This window comes from Perca fluviatilis, chromosome 1 (genome assembly GCF_010015445.1).
Source record: "Perca fluviatilis chromosome 1, GENO_Pfluv_1.0, whole genome shotgun sequence".
Taxonomy (NCBI): Eukaryota; Metazoa; Chordata; class Actinopteri; order Perciformes; family Percidae; genus Perca; species Perca fluviatilis.
The window spans coordinates 8,447,528-8,466,902 of NC_053112.1; the positions used below are offsets into that span (position 1 = coordinate 8,447,528).

The window sequence follows — 19,375 nt, forward strand, 5'->3', positions numbered from 1 at the left end:
TCAGACTGTGAGACTAGTTTACTACAGTACAGAGCAGTACATTAACATGTAACCTTAGACTGTGAGACTAGTTTACTACAGTACAGAGCAGTACATTAACATGTAACCTCAGACTGTGAGACTAGTTTACTACAGTACAGAGCAGTACATTAACATGTAACCTTAGACTGTGAGACTAGTTTACTACAGTACAGAGCAGTACATTAACATGTAACCTTAGACTGTGAGACTAGTTTACTACAGTACAGAGCAGTACATTAACATGTAACCTTAGACTGTGAGACTAGTTTCCTACAGTACAGAGCAGTACATTAACATGTAACCTTAGACTGTGAGACTAGTTTACTACAGTACAGAGCAGTACATTAACATGTAACCTTAGACTGTGAGACTAGTTTACTACAGTACAGAGCAGTACATTAACATGTAACCTCAGACTGTGAGACTAGTTTCCTACAGTATAAAGCAGTACATTAACATGTAACCTTAGACTGTGAGACTAGTTTACTACAGTACAGAGCAGTACATTAACATGTAACCTCAGACTGTGAGACTAGTTTACTACAGTACAGAGCAGTACATTAACATGTAACCTTAGACTGGATGGAGGACTACTGACTGGGATCACGTGATGTTGTTGCTGAAATGTCCTGATTGAAATGTTTGATGCTGAACACCTTGGTGGGTTTTAATTGGGCCTTTCACACTTTAAATCATAAAGTAAACAGAATCAGAGCAGAAAGAGAAAACTACACACTGAGCAGCACGTTCCCTTTTTAAACAGGTTTATTTGAAATTATTTGAAATGATAAAGATAATTATAAACATCCAGAAAAGGGCTAAAATCAGAAAATGTTGAAAAGATTTTTTACATGGTGTGCTTCACTGTACAGTCAATAAAATAAAATAAATATGAGTTCAACAATAATCAGAGAAAATAAATATTGGGAACAAAAGAAAAATGAAACATCATGGAAGAAAAAAAAAAAAAAACAACAGCTTCTACGGGACGATTTTAAAATTGTCGGCCGATTTTCCAATCCTGAGAGACCCCACACGGCGATAAAACATCCCGGGTCTAGCAGTTTTGGTCGTTACAGTGTGTGGTGCGCTGCCGGCAAAATCAACACATCACACACGAACCGATTTGACTCGCGAGCATTCCCAGGTCAGACGGGAAATCTCGCAAAATCCCTCGAGATCAAACGTGACTTCAGAGTAAACAATCATTTCGGAAGAAGAGGATGCAGTGGCGATAGTTTGTAGTTTGTTTTTAACCGAAAAAAAATGGACTCTGGAAGCATGGACTATACTTGCTACATCATGATATGGAGGTGATTTGTTTTTTCTCATAGAAATGTCGTTACGTACTACACAGATTAATTACCGTTGAAATAAACGTTCATATATTCGTTTCATGTACTCTGGCGGACTGCAGTTGTGGATGTAGTTATGTTACACGTCACAGTCCACAGGCTACATGCTCGTTTGTCCCCGGGGGGACACCACGCAAGAGAAAAATCGGGCACAAAATCCCGATTTGAGATCGGAGCGGTCCCGACGTCCGTCCGAGCAGACGAGAGCAGTCTTAACACACCACACACGGCAGGAATATCTGATCAGATTATTATACCATAATCTGAGCATCCTTAAGATTGTCGGGAGGGGGGGGAATCGGGGCTAAAATCGGCCTAATTATCCTGCTGTCTGAACCAGGCTTTAATAGAAATGTGCAATAAAAACATGTAAAATCTCTCTAAAATGTTAACAGACTCTAGAACAATCATTCCCAAACTGTGGTCCGCGAGGGGACTGCAGGTGGTCCGTGGAAAAGCAAAATAAAATAGTTTAACCTTCATTTTACCAGGAAATTCCCATAAAAGTTAATATATATTGATATAACATTTAAATTAAATTGTCACGTTATTAGTGGGATTACTAAAATAGGATAGTGGTGCTCGGCCCTAACCATAACCCTAAAATCGCCAAAGGTTTTGAAATTTTGACTATATCAAAGTGTTTTTATTACTGTAGAGATTTAATGCTCCATCGCTATGGGAATAAGCCTGTTGTTGAAACGAAGCCGATTATGCCCTCGGGCGCTGAAGTAAATAAATAAATTAAATATGTGGCAGCCGTTGTGTGCAGTAAACTCTCTTTTAACGAGCCTGTTGTACTGATGCGATGACCAGGTATAGTTTTAGTGCTAGTAATATCGTGATATGACAGAAGTGTCTTTTCCTGGTTTTAAATGCTGCATCACAGTAAAGTGATGTACTTTTCTGAACTCACCAGACTGTTGTAACTGTTCTATTATTCACCTTTACCCACTTAGTCACTATATCCACATTACTGATGATTATTTATCAAAAATCTCATCGTGTAAATATTTTGTGAAAGCACCGATAGTCAACACTACATCGTTGCGGTATCGATATCAAGGTATTTGGTCAAAAATATCGTGATATTAGATTTTCTCGCCCAGCTCTAGTCCACACACACAAAAAGTTTGAAAACCCCTGCTCTAGAAAGTGATTCCGTTTTTCCCTGTGAGCACATAAAGTCATTTAAAAAGAAGTAGACATTTAGGAAATAAGCTTATTTGCTCAGATGAGAGTCAGATGAGATGATCATTACCATGGTTACAGTTCAGATTTGATTTTAAGCTTCTCCCGTTTGTCTATAAAGACCTTAACGGTTAATTTCTTTGGTCATTCTGTACACATGACATCCATCCACCCAGAGAGTAGAATCCCTCCTCAGTGTCTCTTCCTCAGGTTTCTACCGTTTCTTTTGGAGTTTTTTTCTAATCTGAATCAAAGGCCAAAAGGACAGAAGGTGTCGCACTTTTCTGGATGACCAATAAAGTATGTATATATGTGTGTGTGTGTGTGTGTGTGTGTGTGTGTGTGTGTGTGTCTGTCTGATTGTAAAATGTGTTACTCGTGATATTTTACTTTGTAATTAGATTGACTTTGCTGTTGTTGAGTAAAAAGCTTTCCTTAAGCTGGTGCAGTTTGGATGTTTTTATGGTTGAGGGGATGACTGGGTATCGTCTCGGACCACCAACTCTCTCAGACCACCAACTCTCTCAGACCACCAACTCTCTCAGACCACCAACTCTCTCAGACCGTGTTCTGCAGCGCTGTGTGGGTCTACGTTATCCTCGGTTGTCGGGGTGCTCAGGTATCTCACTATAAAGTTGTTTGGCCTCGTCGCGGCTTCTGTCGTCTTCTTACAGATCCCTGTGAGAACATGGAAACCACTTTTTGACACACTACATCTCAACAGGAGGGCTGCACCAGATTGGAAGTAGACTAATTTTTACAAGATGACATATATATAGCTCTATTTAGAAATACTGAATCATTCTCGACTACTGGGGTAATTTTGTAGGAGAGTGCATCTACGTAGATGCGTAAATAAAAATTAAAAAGGAACTTTTCTTATGTGAACCAGTCTTTGATGAACTTTAATGCTTTACAAACACCAGAGCAAGTAAGCGCTGGGACTACTCTTCTGAAGAGATTTGGGAGGAAATTAGGTAGAAATACACTGACTGACATGACACCATTGTATTCATATAATACTATAAATCCAGGCTAAAGACAATGATATTTATAATGCATGTTGCTTCCTCCAAATTTTAGGTTGTGGTTGACTAGCGGGGCCAGCTTTGGTTGTTGGATAAATAAATTGATCAACATTAATTGTGATTGGTGGTTTGCTGTGCATGCAGAGCGTGCAGGTCACGCCCTAGCAACAACGTGTTACTGTATTTTTGGGCAATTAGGTAAAAGTAAACCCAAATGTTCTGATATAGAAACTTTGAAAATGGAGAGTTAACAAACACTGTGATTGGGTCTGTTGGTTCCAATATAAGACACACACACACACACACACACACACACACACACACACACACACACACACACACACACACACACATACACATATACACACACACACACACACACACACACACACATACACACATACATACATACATTATATATATATATATATCTTTCTGGGTGTTAAAGGGGTGATAGAATGATTATATAGGGTATTTTACACTGTTCCTTAAGGTCTCCTAATGGGGTATGTAACATTGGTTGGGCTGAAAATTGCCCAAATGCTATTTTATTAGGCCCTTAACTACCCTGTGAATATGGCTCTATTTGGAACAAGAGCTTTTCTTCCAAATATGGTATGCTGATGAATATTCAGAATGAGCTACGTGCTGATTGGTTTGAGCAAACCACATAGAAACACATGGGAGACTCTCATATTTCAGACACTGCAAAGTTATACATTGTTTATCGGGCTATTCCATTACAAAATTCACTTCTGAAACTTTTTAATGCGAGAAATCAACTATATAAAGCTCAAATATGGGCCGCTTTATGAAAATGGATGGCTAATTGCAAATTTTGTCGGACTGTGTGTCGGAGTTCAGCGCCGGTGCTGCCTGTGTAACTGCCTCGCCGCCCGGCCTGCCTTCCTTCCTTCACAGACCCCGGCCTGCTCTGAGGTACTTGGAGCTGGCAGCCCACTGCACTCCACACCCGCGCAAAGTCACCGTCTCTTGGGCTAATGACAACCAAACACCGCTGCCCTGACAGAGCTCCAGGGCCTGCAACTCCCCTCTTCCTGCTAGCTAAATGCCCGGTGTGTGTGAGTGAGAGCGCGGTCAGCGAGCTTGTTACGCCAGCAATCTCTTACCACAGGTTCCAGTTACTCTTTTAATGTGTGTAATTATAATGTGTTGAGTTATTTAAACAAACGATTGGGGAAATACATGCCGCTTGTCCGTGAGTCCCATTGATAGAGCCTGCGGCTGGATGTAGCTAGATTGGTAGCTACAAATCACGGATAGTTAGCTTCATTTTTGGTCGTAATTCGAGTATATTTACAGTTTGAATTTCGTCACGCCACGTATACAACATCTAGCTAAATGTCTTATAAAGCTAACAACGGTGTCCGATTTCAAATTAATGCATATTTGTGAAGTGTAGGGCTTCCGTTAGCTGCAACTGTCCCTTCAATCCTAGCTACCTGTGTAGATACAAATCATGGATAGTTAGCTTCATTTTCGGCGTCATTCCGAGTAGCTATATTTACAGTTTGAATTTCGTCACACCACGTATAGAACATCTAACTAAATATCTTATAAAGCTAACAACGGTGTCCGATTTCAAGTTAATGAATATTTGTGAATTCCAGAGGAATTCTAAGAGGAGGCTAGCTAGCTCTCATTGATAGAGCTACATCCAGCAGCAGGCTCTATCAATGAGACTCGCGGACAAGTGGCGTTTATTTCCCCAATCGTTTGTTTAAATAACTCAACACATTATAATTACACACATTATAAGATTAACTGAAACCGGTGGTAAGAGATTGCTGGCGTAACAAGCTCGCTGACCGCGCTCTCACTCACATACACCGGGCATTTAGCTAGCAGGAAGAGGGGAGTTGCAGGCCCTGGAGCTCTGTCAGGGCAGGGGCATTTGGTTGTCATTAGCCCAAGAGACGGTGACTTTGCGTGGGTATGGAGTGCTGTGGGCGTCGCCGGTCGACGAGCGCTCCAAGTACCTCACAGCAGGCCGGGGTCTGTGAAGGAAGGCAGGCCGGGCGGCGAGGCAGTTACACAGGGAGAACCGACGCTGAACTCCGACACACAGTCGGACAAAAGTTGCAATTAGCCATCCATTTTCGTAAACCGGCCCATATTTGAGCTTTATATAGTTGATTTCTCGCATGAAAAAGTTTCAGAAGTGAATTTTGTAATGGAATAGCAGAGATCTGCCTGACCTAGCTAGATTCAGAAGACTACCTGATCTCAGGTCAGTTGTGTAGCCTATGTAAATATTGGGGCGTGACCGTTCTCTTAATACACCCAAGGGCTGACAAAGGTTCCGGTTTTTGGGAGGTTGACGTCAACTTCCAGCTTTGTTGGGATTCGCCCGTTTTCAGCGGCAGTTTCAAAATATGAAATTTTCATAGTAAAGGGGTGTCAGTGGGATTTTGAGCTTCTATGTATGTCCTATTTACCCACCGAACTGTCATTATTCAACTATGACAGGGTAAAATCGGTTTTGCATTCTATCACCCCTTTAAGGAGTAAATGTACAGAGTTACTTTCCCCACTGATAATAAATGCTGTAAAGCAGTTTGTAACTTACGGATGACTCCACGTTTGACCAGGAGAAGAAGAACAACAACAGCAGCAGCAACACCACAGACACAGCCCAGCACTATTTTCCAGACAGATTCCTCCTTTGCAGAGTCTGAAGAAATATCAGACAGAGTTGAGTTTAGAAGGACAGTTTCAAAAGATGATCCAGGATTTATCAACACTGTCAGAATCTCCCTGCTCCAAAATTAAAGTATCCTCTCAGAACCTATTCTCTGGCTGGAATAGTTTATCCCAAACCAGTGTGTCTCTGAGGTCCTCCTCTTCACTGTTATTCATTCATCATAGTGTACTGGTCGGGATTTAAAGGAACACACCGACTTATTGGGACTTTGTCTTATTCACCGTATCCCCCAGAGTTAGATAAGTCCATACATATCCTTCTCATCATACTGGGAACTAGGGCTGAATGATTAATTGCACATATTTGTTTTTATTATTATTTCTGCAATCTGCACTTTAGTTTGTGTGATTTGTTTCTGACTTTTATATGAATGTTTCCACCAGGCTTGGTCAGTGCTCAATCTACTACTGTGGGACTGAAGTAGTTAAATAAAAGATGTCATTCATATAAATTCATGCATCACCTCATTTCATCATCACGTCCAGACCTGTGGCCTCCAGGAGAGAACGGTTAGTTTAATCTATCTAATCGTGTGTTGTTCATACTATACAACGAGTTATTGCTCGTCTTTGTTTTAATAATACAGAAGATAAAGAGCTTAAAAAATAATCGCATATTAAATCGCATATTATATTACATTATTTTCCAAAATCGTTCAGCGCTACTGGGAACTATATTCTCAGAAGGCGAAGCACTGCTACTTGGGCGGAGTGATTAGTGCAACACCTGAGAAGCCCCGTTGTTACTCTCTGCTCCTCACCTCAGTATGTATACGGTTAGAAGATGGCTGTGTGTCATGTGACCTTGTTATTTGTACACGCTGAGACTCTACAAATCACAACATGTTAACAGGAACATGTTGGAGTTATTTTGTCACTTATTGGGAGCAGTAGGCTAGATGGAGCCGGTTACCTCCAGGATCTGTGCTAAGCTAGGCTAGATGGAGCCGGTTACCGCCAGGATCTGTGCTGAGCTAGGCTAGATGGAGCCCGGTTACCTCCAGGATCTGTGCTAAGCTAGGCTAGATGGAGCCGGTTACCTCCAGGATCTGTGCTAAGCTAGGCTAGATGGAGCCGGTTACCTCCAGGATCTGTGCTGAGCTAGGCTAGATGGAGCCCGGTTACCTCCAGGATCTGTGCTAAGCTAGGCTAGATGGAGCCAGTTACCTCCAGGATCTGTGCTAAGCTAGGCTAGATGGAGCTGGTTACCTCCAGGATCTGTGCTAAGCTAGGCTAGCGGTGGGTGCATCAGACAGAGTTACAACGCGCACAGAGATGTATGGACTTATCTAACTCTGGGCGATACAGGGAATAAGACAAAGTCCCAAGAAGTCTGCGTGTTCCTTTAAAGAAGAACAAACATTTACACACAGCTCCCACAGTCAGATGATCTTTTACTGAAAGAGGCGGTAGGATGAAGAGTAACAAAGACATTTACCCCGATGGTCTGACTCTGTCTCTTCTCCCACTGGAGGTCCAGATGTGGGGGAATCAATTCCTTTTGTCCTGTTCGCTTGGTCTTTGGAAACTGTTTTAAAAAGAAAAAACAAAAAGACAAAAATGTTCTCAAATCAGGAACAAACTTCATCAGGATATCAACTATTCTGAGAATCATTTTTAGTATCTGAATGAACCTAATAAACTCAGCATGCAGCTTACCAACAGTGATGTTAATAACAGAATGGGCTCCCAGCTTTATGAGAAAGACTTTATATGGACCACTATCAGACAGAGTTACTGAGGAGATCTTCAGCTTCACGATGCCTCTGATCAGGTCTTCATGGTTGAGAGTTGTTCTGCCTCTGTATCGAGCCATCTGATCATCTGGTTGGTCCTTTCCATTTCGATAAGAGTAGACATCATTATCATTGATATCAAGGTCATCTCTCGCCACATCCAGCGTGTAGTCAGACAAGTCGACGGGGGGGTCCAGACCACACCGTATAATGACATCATGACTTTCTGCTGCCTCTTTGGTCTGAGGACAGGTGAGACGATGCTCTCCTGGAGAAACAGACATAACATTCACACAGCTTTAACACCTCTGAAGGACCAGAGTTGATGGTTTACATTCAGTTCTCCAACTATTCCTAAAATGAAGAATGTGCTGCTCCACCCCAACAACAGGGCTGCGACAGTAACCGCATGTTTTATTTTATTTATTTTTTTACTTTTTGCTCACGGAAGTTACAGGAGAACAGATATTGTGTGATATGAAATACAATGAAAGCAATAGTCATTGCAGTGTTTCATTTAGGATTTTTTTTTTTTTTTTTTTGGAAGCGGGGGCAGGTTCGAACACCCCATGAAACGGAGCTGACACTTCGCTGCAAAACAACCTAATATATTTATTCACCTCTATTCACACACACACACACAATCAGGCATAAAAAGGAGATATTGGGTTGTGAACTAGCGTAACAGCACGGCGTTTCACATGTGGTGCATTCAATAGTATCGGAACGGCTATGGTACGTTCAAGAGCGTAGGACATATAGAAACTAACAGAGAACTGGCTATTACTGAATAGAACTTATCTCAATTAACAATGTAACAATACATTAACAGTGTGGGCTTTCTAACAAGGCATATTCTCAGTTGTGATTGAACTGTATTTCTTGAGTTCCTATATAGGCCAACTGTGATCTTGACATAGAGGCTAAGCATTCTGTAGCAGATAACAATAAACCCACTATTAATTACATTATCTTAATAACAATAAACCCACTATTAATTACATTATCTTAATAACAATAAACCCACTATTAATTACATTATCTTAATAACAATAAACCCACTATTAATTACATTATCTTAATGCAGTGCAACTACTCCAGCATGGAAATAATGCACCTCAAATACAAACGTTTAAAGTCATAAACTGACACACAACAGGGAGGAAACACTAACAAACAGCTGTCCTACAGTAATAAAACAATGCTATTTCTTGCTGACACTCTTTCAGGTGTTGATTTAACTCTTATATTTCTTGTTTTATACTTATTTTGTACATGAGCACTTATTATTATTGGTTATTATTATTATTATTATTGGTTCTTATTGTCCACCTTCGGTACAGAACAGTGAGGCAATAATAACACCAAGATCAAACACTACAACACTACACTAGCTAAAGCAAGAAAGCATTATGACTAAATCACAACAACAAGATTAAAAGTAAGTATTGATAAATGTTTCGGTCAACTGACAACATAAAGCTCAACAACATGTATCCTTAAAGTTTAAAGGCTTAACCCCGCATACTAATAAGTAGCCTGCTAATGTAACTAAAGACGAAGCCGTCCCCAAACAGTAACAATGTTACTACACAAGACTTAGTTTCCGGGTTTTAACCGAAGTCAGAAGTAAGCTTACCCGCAGCGATCGGTAAGATAATCAGTAGAGCTACCAGCTGTGTCACGGTCATTATTAAAAGATGATTAAAACTTGTTTTCGTCCACTACGTCGTGGTAAGGTTTCCGGGAAAATAACTAAAACCAGACTTGGCGCGGAATGTCACCGGCCAACTAGAATAAAGACGTCCCCCACGTCACGTTACGTCACGTCACGTCGTTTCATGCAAACGTCACGTCTTAACCTTAATATATATGTCAATGGTCTTAACACATCCATGAGTTCGCTCAGCTGTCAACGCACCCTGAAGCCAAAATGTGAGATAGTTGAGGTTCAACTGGTGCATAAACCGAAGAGGGAGCAGCCCGGGCTGTGTTTCTACAGGACCCTCTCACAAGGACAACACAGGAGGAGGAGATGGTTTAAGTTTTACAACTACACATGCCATACTGGCGGACTAACGTTCACGTTTTACACCGACAATCAACGTTGCATGGGTCGTTCATCGTTCAACTATGTAACGATAGCTTGACTGCAGTCACTACAGTCAAGCTGTCGTTACATTAGGAGTCTCTCAGTCTACCCCCGAAAATGTGACAGGAGCGACTACAAAGCAGCGACATGATAGTCCGCTTCAATACAGATTTTTTGTTTCACTATTAATGATGAACAGTTAAATGTACATATTTGTTTCTGTATTTGTTTATTTCATATAGCTGAGTGTTGAATGTGTTTGTGTATGCACCAACAACCAAAGCAAATGCCTTGTAATTGTTAACTTGCTAGCTACTTATTGGCAATAAAAGGGCATTTAATTAGTTTGAACTATATCTCGTTAAGCCGATATATTTTTGGTGTTGGAGCATTGTGTCACTACTGCACATCATACTACAGTTTCACAGGCAAATATGAATATTTCCTGCATTAAGTAAACACATAACGTTGATCCCCTTATAAGCTGCATCAATTAATCAATCAATCAATATAATGCATTTAATTGAATAAATAATAAACACACTTTAGCTTTTTTTTCTTCAATAACATTAACCTACAAAGTCCAGCCAAACCCTGCGTTGTAAAAACTGATTGTTTTAATAAAAAAGAAGGTGTAAAGTAGATTTTTACCTGGTCTGAGACTTCAGAGCAGTCCACATGTTGAACATGTTTTAGGGTATTTTCTTAACGGATGTCCGGCCCCTTTCGCGCCGTTTTCGGGCATCCGGCGGATCCTATTGGCTGAGGGGTTCGCGGGAGTTTTAATCGTTTCAATGATCTACTTTTTTGGCGGAATAATCAACGGTCTCACAGTCTCTCCCAGTGACTTGTATATATGAATGGACGGTCTGGTCTCTCCACATTCTTCTTTCATATTAAAGCCACTAGTAGAGTTATAAACAGTTCTTCACTGCCAAAGCAACACAAATACAGTTCACTTATTTTGGAATTAAAAACACCATGGCATTTATAAATGAGCACAAACAAGTTATGATGATGGACCTTTAACCTGAATCTTAGCTTTGACAGTTGGTGCATTTACAGTAACGCAGTGGGGGAATGTAACTAACTCTTAGGAATTACAGATTACATTTATGAAGGACGTAATCTGTAATTTGGTAAGTGAACTAAATATTTAAACTCAAGTATTGTACATGAGAATGGTTTTTGCATGTTTAGCAAGTTTGTATTTCGAGGCAAATTCTTAACATCGCAGAGCAAATGTTTGATTTTACACACACACACACTGTAAACTAAAACTATAAATCTCAGATGAAGTTTAAACTTAAACAGTGACAACACAAGTTTCTACTTTTATGTTAATGCACTGATCTGAAAATACATTTAGAGTGAGTACCAGACAAGTTACAAGTTCACAAGTAGAGTTGTAAAGATTAATCGATTAGTTGTCAACTATTAAATTAATAAGCAACCATTTTCATAATTGCTTAATCGGTTTGTCATTTTTTAATGAAAAAAAGCTACATTTCTCCGATTCCAACTTCTTAAATGTGAATATTGTTCTAGTTTCTTCTCTCCTGTGACAGTAAACTGAATATATTTGAGTTGTGGACAAAACCAGACATTTGAGGACGTCCTCTTGGGCTTTTTGGGAAACACTGATCCACCAAACAGCTAATCGGGAAATAGGTATACGTGCAGTTTAGTGTCCCAAATTCCCCGTAACGTAACCCCATTGGTTCAGGTCCCATCCCCTGACCAATCGGCTATCCTAACCTTAACCACTCGAGGTCAAATGCCTAACCCCAACCAATCAAGCTGCTTCGTAGGGCAGATATTGGCGTGGCCATAGTGGAATTTGGTAGGGCTGTGCTCGATTGAAGAAATTCTTAGTCAACTAACACTCATTCAGTTGCATCGACTAATCGATTAGTTGATTTAATCGACAGATCTGTGAATCTGAGTTTCTCCGCAAAGAGTCCTGCAAAAGCACCACTTTAATTCTTGTGTTTACCAGAGATGTGCTCGTACGTTTCTTGGAAATAAGTCATTCAGCATGAAAAAAGCATAAAACATGACTAATGGACTAAAGAAATCTAAGTTGACTAAGACCAAAACGACCGATTAGTCGACTAATCGACTAAGAGGGAGCAGCCCTAGAATTTGGGACACTAAACTGCACGCTTACCCGGGAAATAATCAACAGATAAATTCGACTAAGAAAGTAATAGTTAGTTGCAGCGCTATTCACAGCTATAATAAAATGAATTGTTTGTGTAGCTGACAGTGTACTATTGCCCCTTTACTTCACTAAAGGATTCAAATACTCACCCCCCCAAATGACTACAAATGAAACACACTTATTATATTATTAAAACACAGAATCAGAGCAGGAAGAGAAGACAAAAACACGGTGCATCAGTTACCCTTTTTCCCCATATTTATTTGAAACGATTTCAAAATGGTAAAAACATGGTTGATTAACATGAAATGACCACAGGGTTCCTGCTCCGAGAGCGGACGCGGTGACGACAGGAGGAGACACAAAACGTGTCGGGAGTGAAGTTCAATTGTGTTTTCATCTGCCACCCACACCTTCACTACAGAACCCACCACACAGATTTATACAAACAGGACCCCCCAAAATGTTGGCTCGTTGGCAAAAAAACACACACACACACACACACACACACACACACACACACACACACACACACACACACACACACACACACACACACACACACACACACACACACACACACACACACACACACACACACACACACACACACACACACACACACACACACACACACACACACACACACGTCTTATTCACCCTGAAGGCCAAAACATCCAGAGACGTGCTACAGAGAGTCCATCAGACCGGGAACATTGTTATAATCATTTCTCTTTCCTATATTACAAGCTTTTTACAACATAAAAATAGATCAATAACTATGATTACCATACTCCTTAATGTAAATATACAATATTTATTGCATTTTCAAATAAACTTGTTTCTTATTTACCTTGTTGTCGCCATCTTTCCCCCCCTAAAAATGAACCAAAGATAATAAAAAGCACTGGTACCGATGAGTGAGAACAGATGTGTGTAAGGCTGGACCAGCAGGGGGCGCTGCAGCACTGAGAATCTCAGCATTACTTTTTGTTCATCTTAGGTTGAATATGAAGTGATATTAGTGTTTTAAAGAAAAGTAAAATAACCTCCACCTGCTTTAACAGTTTCTCTGGCACTTAAGTGTTCATTTTTTTTCTTCTTCTTTTGGTTAGCTGCTACCAACTACAATCTGCACAAACTGCTCCTTGCATAGCAATAAAACAATATATATATCGTCCTCCTCTGGCTGTACAGTCCTATCAAATAAAAAGGGACACCAGTAGCAAAGTAGTGATGGGGAGGATTCAGAACAGAGTTGAGCTTTTAGACCGACTTGTGTGGACAGAAAGTTAGATAAAGGATCCCTTATAAACACCTCCCACACTCTGCACTGCAAACCTACAGCTAAGGCTACATCTACACTGCTATGGTTTATTTTTATTTGTTTTTAAGCAGCGTCCACACAACACACAGTTTAAGCTCCAGTAGCAGAACTAATCTAACCTGACTCCGCCAGATGGATTCGCATTTGCTCGGCATATCCATCTGGGAACTTTCCGTTGGAGAACTTTTGGGAAGGGGGCGAAAATCCTGGTTAGCCGATTGGATAAACCATCTGTCTATCTACCACCCATAGTTGGTGATAGACGGGGCCAAATCAACCAATCAGATCAAACTCTTGCCGAAACCAGTCGGGAGAAGAGCAAAAACATCTTTTCCTCCGAGAAAAGCCTCCAGTGTCGTTTTTTTTTTTTTTGCTCTTCTTTCAAAGAAGGAATACTTTCTAATTCGGATAAAACTTGCTGTTATAGCTACGCTCATCTCAATCCGTTGTTTAGACTGAACGGTCGCTTCTCGTTGCGTCACACCATCTTAATCTCCATCCATACTAACACGTCTGACAACGCATATCACATGACCGTTCACGCACACGCTGGGCACGTGCGTGACGCTGTAAACAGGAAGCCGATTGTCTGACGTTGCTCTGCGGTTGGTAATAACGGACGTAGAAGTTGAAAACACAGAAACTACTTTGGAGAAAGAACAACAAGGGGGAAAAGTAAGAGCAGGGATTAATTAGCTTGGGGCGACAACGAGGTGGAACGGTTACCGAAAGGTCTGTACGCTACCTCACCGATAAGACTGACGGACGTGCGTCCTCGTTTCCAAGCGTCTCCGTTTGTGCCGGTCCAGACTAGTACGCAACCCCCCCGAGTGTTTAAACCATAACAGAGCAGCAGTGTTTTCCAAATGTCTCCGTTTTAGGGGCAGTAGAGGGGGCGCGAGGCGAAAACGTAGCAAAAGAAGAACCGTAGTAGTGCAGATGTAGCTTAAATCAAACATACTTGGGTATGTACACAATGTACACAACGTACACACACACATTAACTTAGTGTTGTTACCTCACAGGAACCCCGGTGGGTTCGGAGAGAGAGACGCGGACTACATGAACTACAGTTTGTCAAACACAAAAAAGGTAAAAATTAGGAATGAACCCTCTTAGTTTTTCTAGATTATTTTTTGAACTGTGACCCCCCCCCCCCCAGGGTCTTCTGTGGTCATAAGTGCATAAATAAGATATCATGCACAGTGTCTCGGTTTAGCAGTTTATCTGCCGTGCAACATCGCCTGAAGATGGAAATATAAAACACCCCTGACTTAAGGAATGTAGGGGATACACAAAAAAAAAAGAAAAAGAAGAAGCAGGAAATAGTCCCTGTCGAAGTGTAAATGTAAAATGACCAGGCAAGGCATCGGTCATAACTTGGCCAGCTTTCTATGAATGCTTTTCGTCCATAATTGAGAGGAATTATTCAAAACATGTCAATTATATTTAAAATGTGTATGGAAACTGTCCTGTTGGAGTTCATCTGACTCCACCTGCTTTTGGCACACTGACACAGAGAGTTGTTTCAAAAACGCACCCTCACTTGGCACTGCTGGAATGGCTATTTAAGACAAAATATAACCCCCCCCCAAAAAAATAAAAAAATAATATCAACTGTTAAGCCCCCCACATTCATGGCATCATCAGTTTTGTGTAGGAATCCACCTGCTCAAAACATGAATTCAAAACTTTCCATTCGTAGTGTTGAATTTCTTTTAACCCCGACACCAAAATAATAAAGTCAAACGTTATTCAGAATTATGAAAACCACCGTTAGTATCACGATTATGCGTTAAAAAAAAAAAGAAAGAAGGTGGAATGCACAGATGATTTTGGAAGTGTTCGGAGCTTGGTCCTGATATGTTTGTTGACCAGAAGCCTCTGCGTCCCGGCAGCAGAGGAGCAGTCGAGGTGGTCGGAGGTCGGAGCGTCCGGTCCTGACCTCCGAGTGGTTGGTTTGTTCTCTCGTGCAAAGACAGAAGGTGAGCGGCGAGTCGTGGTGTTTACTTTGTGCTTCCAGCTTTTAGTGTTGGTGTGTATGTTGTGTGATTTGAGTGCTTCTTCACCTCTCTCTCTGTCTCTCCCTCTCTCTCTCCCTGTCTCTCTCCCTCTCTCTCTCCCTCTCTCTCTCTCTCTCTCCTCCGTCCTCTCTCTCTCTCTCTCTCTCTCTCTCTCCTCTCTTTCCCTCTCTTCTCTCTCTCTTTTTTCTCTCTCTCTGTCTCTCCCTGTCTCTCTCCCTGTCTCTCTCCCTCTCTCTCTCCCTCTCTCTCTCTCTCTCTCTCTCTCTCTCCAACCGTCCGTCTGTCGAGTCGGCTGACTGAGAGTTAAAGTCCTGAGCTGAGGGTCCGTTCACCTCCCCACCGGGGGGGCAGGAGGAGCTCCTCTCATCACGCCTAAAAGGGAGGGAGGAGAAACGAGATGGAGGGTCACTACAGGGAGCACACACACAGAGACACACAGACAGAGAGAGAGAGAGACAGACACACACACACACACACACACACAGAGACACACAGACAGAGAGAGAGAGACAGACACACACACACACACACACACACACACACACACACACACACACACACACACACACACACACACACACACACACACACACACACAGACAGAGAGAGAGAGACACACACACAGAGAGAGACACACACAGAGAGAGACAGAGACACATACACAGAGACACACACAGAGAGAGAGAGAGAGAGAGACTGACACACACACACACAAATACAGAGAGAGAGAGAGACAGACACACACACACAAATACAGAGAGAGAGACAGAGAGCCAGACACACACACACAAATACAGAGAGAGAGAGAGAGAGAGAGACAGACACACACACACAGAGACACACATACAGAGAGAGAGAGAGAGAGAGAGACAGACACACACACAGAGAGAGACACACACAGAGAGAGAGACAGAGACACATACACAGAGACACACACAGAGAGAGAGAGAGACAGACAGACACACACACACAAATACAGAGAGAGAGAGAGAGAGAGAGACAGACACACACACACAAATACAGAGAGAGAGAGAGAGAGAGAGACAGACACACACACACAGAGACACACACAGAGAGAGAGAGAGAGAGAGAGAGAGAGCCAGACACACACACAGAGAGAGAGACAGAGACACATACACAGAGACACACAGAGAGAGAGAGAGAGAGAGAGAGAGAGAGAGAGAGAGAGAGAGACACACACACACACACAAATACAGAGAGAGAGACAGAGAGCCAGACACACACACACAAATACAGAGAGAGAGAGAGAGAGAGAGACACAGACACACACACACACAGAGACACACATACAGAGAGAGAGAGAGACACACACACACACACACACACACCAAGACAGAGACACACACATAAAGACACACACACACACACTTCTTATTGAAGTGAGAAAGAACTAAATGAAGAGTTCAGAAAAATAAATCTTGGACGGGATCAGATGTATAAAAGTCAAGATCAGATGTAGCTGCTGTTGATTGTATTTGACTTTGTGTTTCTTTGTGTTTATGTTTAAAACCAGCAGTGACGGGATATTTTCCTCCCTCCTGCACAGCTCAAACAAGGCCCCACACAAGGCAGGAAAAGGTGTTTGCTGTTTTAAGCCCCCAACATCGTCTTCCAGGCAGCGCTGCCTGGAAGACGATGTTGAGGGCTTAAAAAAACAAACATTGAGCGTAGAAAACAGTTGTGAAATAAAAACATAAATCATTAACTGTTAATCTTAAGATATTTTAACATTAAGCACACACACAAAATCCCAGTGAAACCAGCTCTATTCATCACACGAAACTAAACTTCCTCCAGACACACAGCGCAATCTTAAACAGCAACATCGGAGTCAAAAAAACATTTTTCTCCTCTAGAAGCCGAAAGTGTTTTTTACTTCACACATCTTCCCCCCCCCCCCTTCTACTGGGCAAATACACCAAACTTGTCTGACAACAACTCTTTCAGTGAGCAGTACGGAAATGTAAAAGTACCCGTAGGCAGCCAAGACGAGGACAAGATAAAAGTGTTGAAAAGTTGAAATAAAAGAAGAGTTTAAAAATAACCCAACAGTACTCCGTAGTGTACTCGTACCCTTGCCGTTTTTGCTGGGGTAGATCTTGTTGAAATGCCTGTACTCCTCTGGAGGTGGAAGATCTTCAATAGGGTGGAAGTTAAACTTGGATTCAAAATCATCTGAGGGAAGAAAGAAAATACACAAAAAAAAGATGCAGATTAAAATAAATAAATAAATATATAAATAAAGCCCAACACCACTCATGTTTTTATTGCGGTCATGCACGTTTGTGTAGTGCTTTATCAGGACCTTCAGCTTTATTCGTGACCCCTTTCTGCGTCTGGCTGATGCCTCTCTCATTCAGCAGCCTTGTTGTATTCGCAGAGCCGAGTTGATTGCCGCGGGTTAACCTGTTCAGACACCAAGTCGACCCCGGTTGAGCCCTTAGCGTGAAACGGGCGTAAGCGTTTGTTCAGACGGTCTTCCAGGAAACGTCCCTGCCCTCCTGATTTAACTTCACTTTGCATGGCTGCGGTGGAACATTTGACTATCTATGGTCATTCATCACAGTCACCTTTATCACAACAAGATCAGAAACCGAAGCCACGCTAAAAAGGCCCTGAGCTCCCACACAGGTGTTCGGAGTTCACCTGGCTGATTAGACCTCTTCCCAGGACTGGGTGGGTGCGTTCACGCCACCTGGGAATATCGGGGACCGCGCCCGTGAACGCACGGTAAGGGTGCGTGTAGAGCGATTGATTGACATCTTCAGGAGCCTCTTGTCAGCCTTGATGCACCAGTTAGGGCGGGACAAGTGACAGCTTTACCATTCTTATTGGTAGAAAAGATTTGTGACCTAATAAGTTCCCATCTAAGCCACTTCAACTTAAGGAGAGGTCTATTCAGCCAGATCAACTGAAATCAGCTGTGTGTGTGTGTGTGTGTGTGTGTGTGTGTGTGTTCAGGGGCTTTAACAACTCCTGAGGGCGAGAGGAGAATGCTACTACATAGATACCAGAATAAAAAGATAACACACTAGTTCAACAGGAGAATAACTGGTAGATTTAAAAAGAGAACTTAGCGGTTTGTAGGAGTCACAGCATTTCATTTCAGGCCGAAATCAGCAGCCAGTACAAACACTTAATTTTAAAGAAGTTTTTTTAAGTTTTCCTTCGTCTCTTCACATCGGAAATCTCGTTCTGCCAGATTTCCGTGTTGTGACTAGTGCAAAGTGCAGAAGGGTGGAAAGAAGTCGGGCTGCACGGAAGTATCACACATATTTCGGATATTAAAAAGGGTTACTAAACCGGTTTTACAGTAAGAGTTCAGTTTAGGATGACGACACTGCAGGAAAACAGCTGTATAATGTCCTCTGTGGTTTTGGAGAAGACTTTTAACTTCAGACTGTTTTAAAGTTTAAAAAGAAGAGCCTCAAAATGTAAACAGAAAGTCTGCATTTAAAACTGAAGGTGTGAAGTTTAAGTGAGGCAGAGAGGGACTCACCGAAATATCTCACTGGGACACCTGCTGGAACTGAGCCATCGTTAAGCTTATCAGTGTCAGCTGTGCTTCTCCTACTATGACAAGCAAGGGGGTAAGCTTCGCTTCAGAACTCGAGCCATCATGGCGCCATTTTGTTGCTAACTGGCCATCACCTCCCGTTAGCATTCCGCTTACCGCCATTTTCTTTTTACGT

General features: G+C 41.8%; 2 protein-coding genes across 4 annotated transcripts in view; both read right to left on the bottom strand.

The window, feature by feature from the left end:
• Positions 1–2,410: 2,410 nt before the first annotated feature.
• LOC120558891 lies at positions 2,411–9,820 on the bottom strand. Its single transcript, XM_039800227.1, has 5 exons — positions 9,695–9,820; positions 7,979–8,323; positions 7,758–7,847; positions 6,186–6,290; positions 2,411–3,245 (listed from the first exon to the last, which is right to left on the bottom strand). The coding sequence occupies exons 1-5, from the start codon at positions 9,744–9,746 to the stop codon at positions 3,109–3,111; spliced, it is 729 nt and encodes a 242-aa protein (XP_039656161.1). The 5' UTR covers positions 9,747–9,820; the 3' UTR covers positions 2,411–3,108.
• A 6,034-nt stretch (positions 9,821–15,854) lies between these two features.
• Positions 15,855–19,375, bottom strand: part of wipf2a (WAS/WASL interacting protein family, member 2a) — a 37,781-nt gene continuing 34,260 nt past the window's right edge. For all 3 annotated transcript variants that reach the window (XM_039801777.1, XM_039801786.1, XM_039801767.1), the window contains exons 8-9: positions 17,757–17,858; positions 15,855–16,034 (exon numbers count right to left, since the gene is read on the bottom strand). In XM_039801777.1, the coding sequence (XP_039657711.1) occupies positions 15,991–16,034; positions 17,757–17,858 (146 nt within the window). In that variant the 3' untranslated portion in view covers positions 15,855–15,990. The remainder of the gene's footprint in view (positions 16,035–17,756; positions 17,859–19,375) is intronic.

Bases quoted from the DNA above. Each gene is read 5' to 3' on its own strand.
- LOC120558891 (XM_039800227.1), bottom strand. From the start codon at position 9,746: ATGACCGTGACACAGCTGGTAGCTCTACTGATTATCTTACCGATCGCT. The intron at 8,324-9,694 runs GTAAGCTTACTT...CTGTTTCTCCAG, and splicing joins TATCTTACCGATCGCTGCGG to GAGAGCATCGTCTCACCTGT. The intron at 7,848-7,978 runs GTAAGCTGCATG...TTTTTAAAACAG, and splicing joins TGTTATTAACATCACTGTTG to TTTCCAAAGACCAAGCGAAC.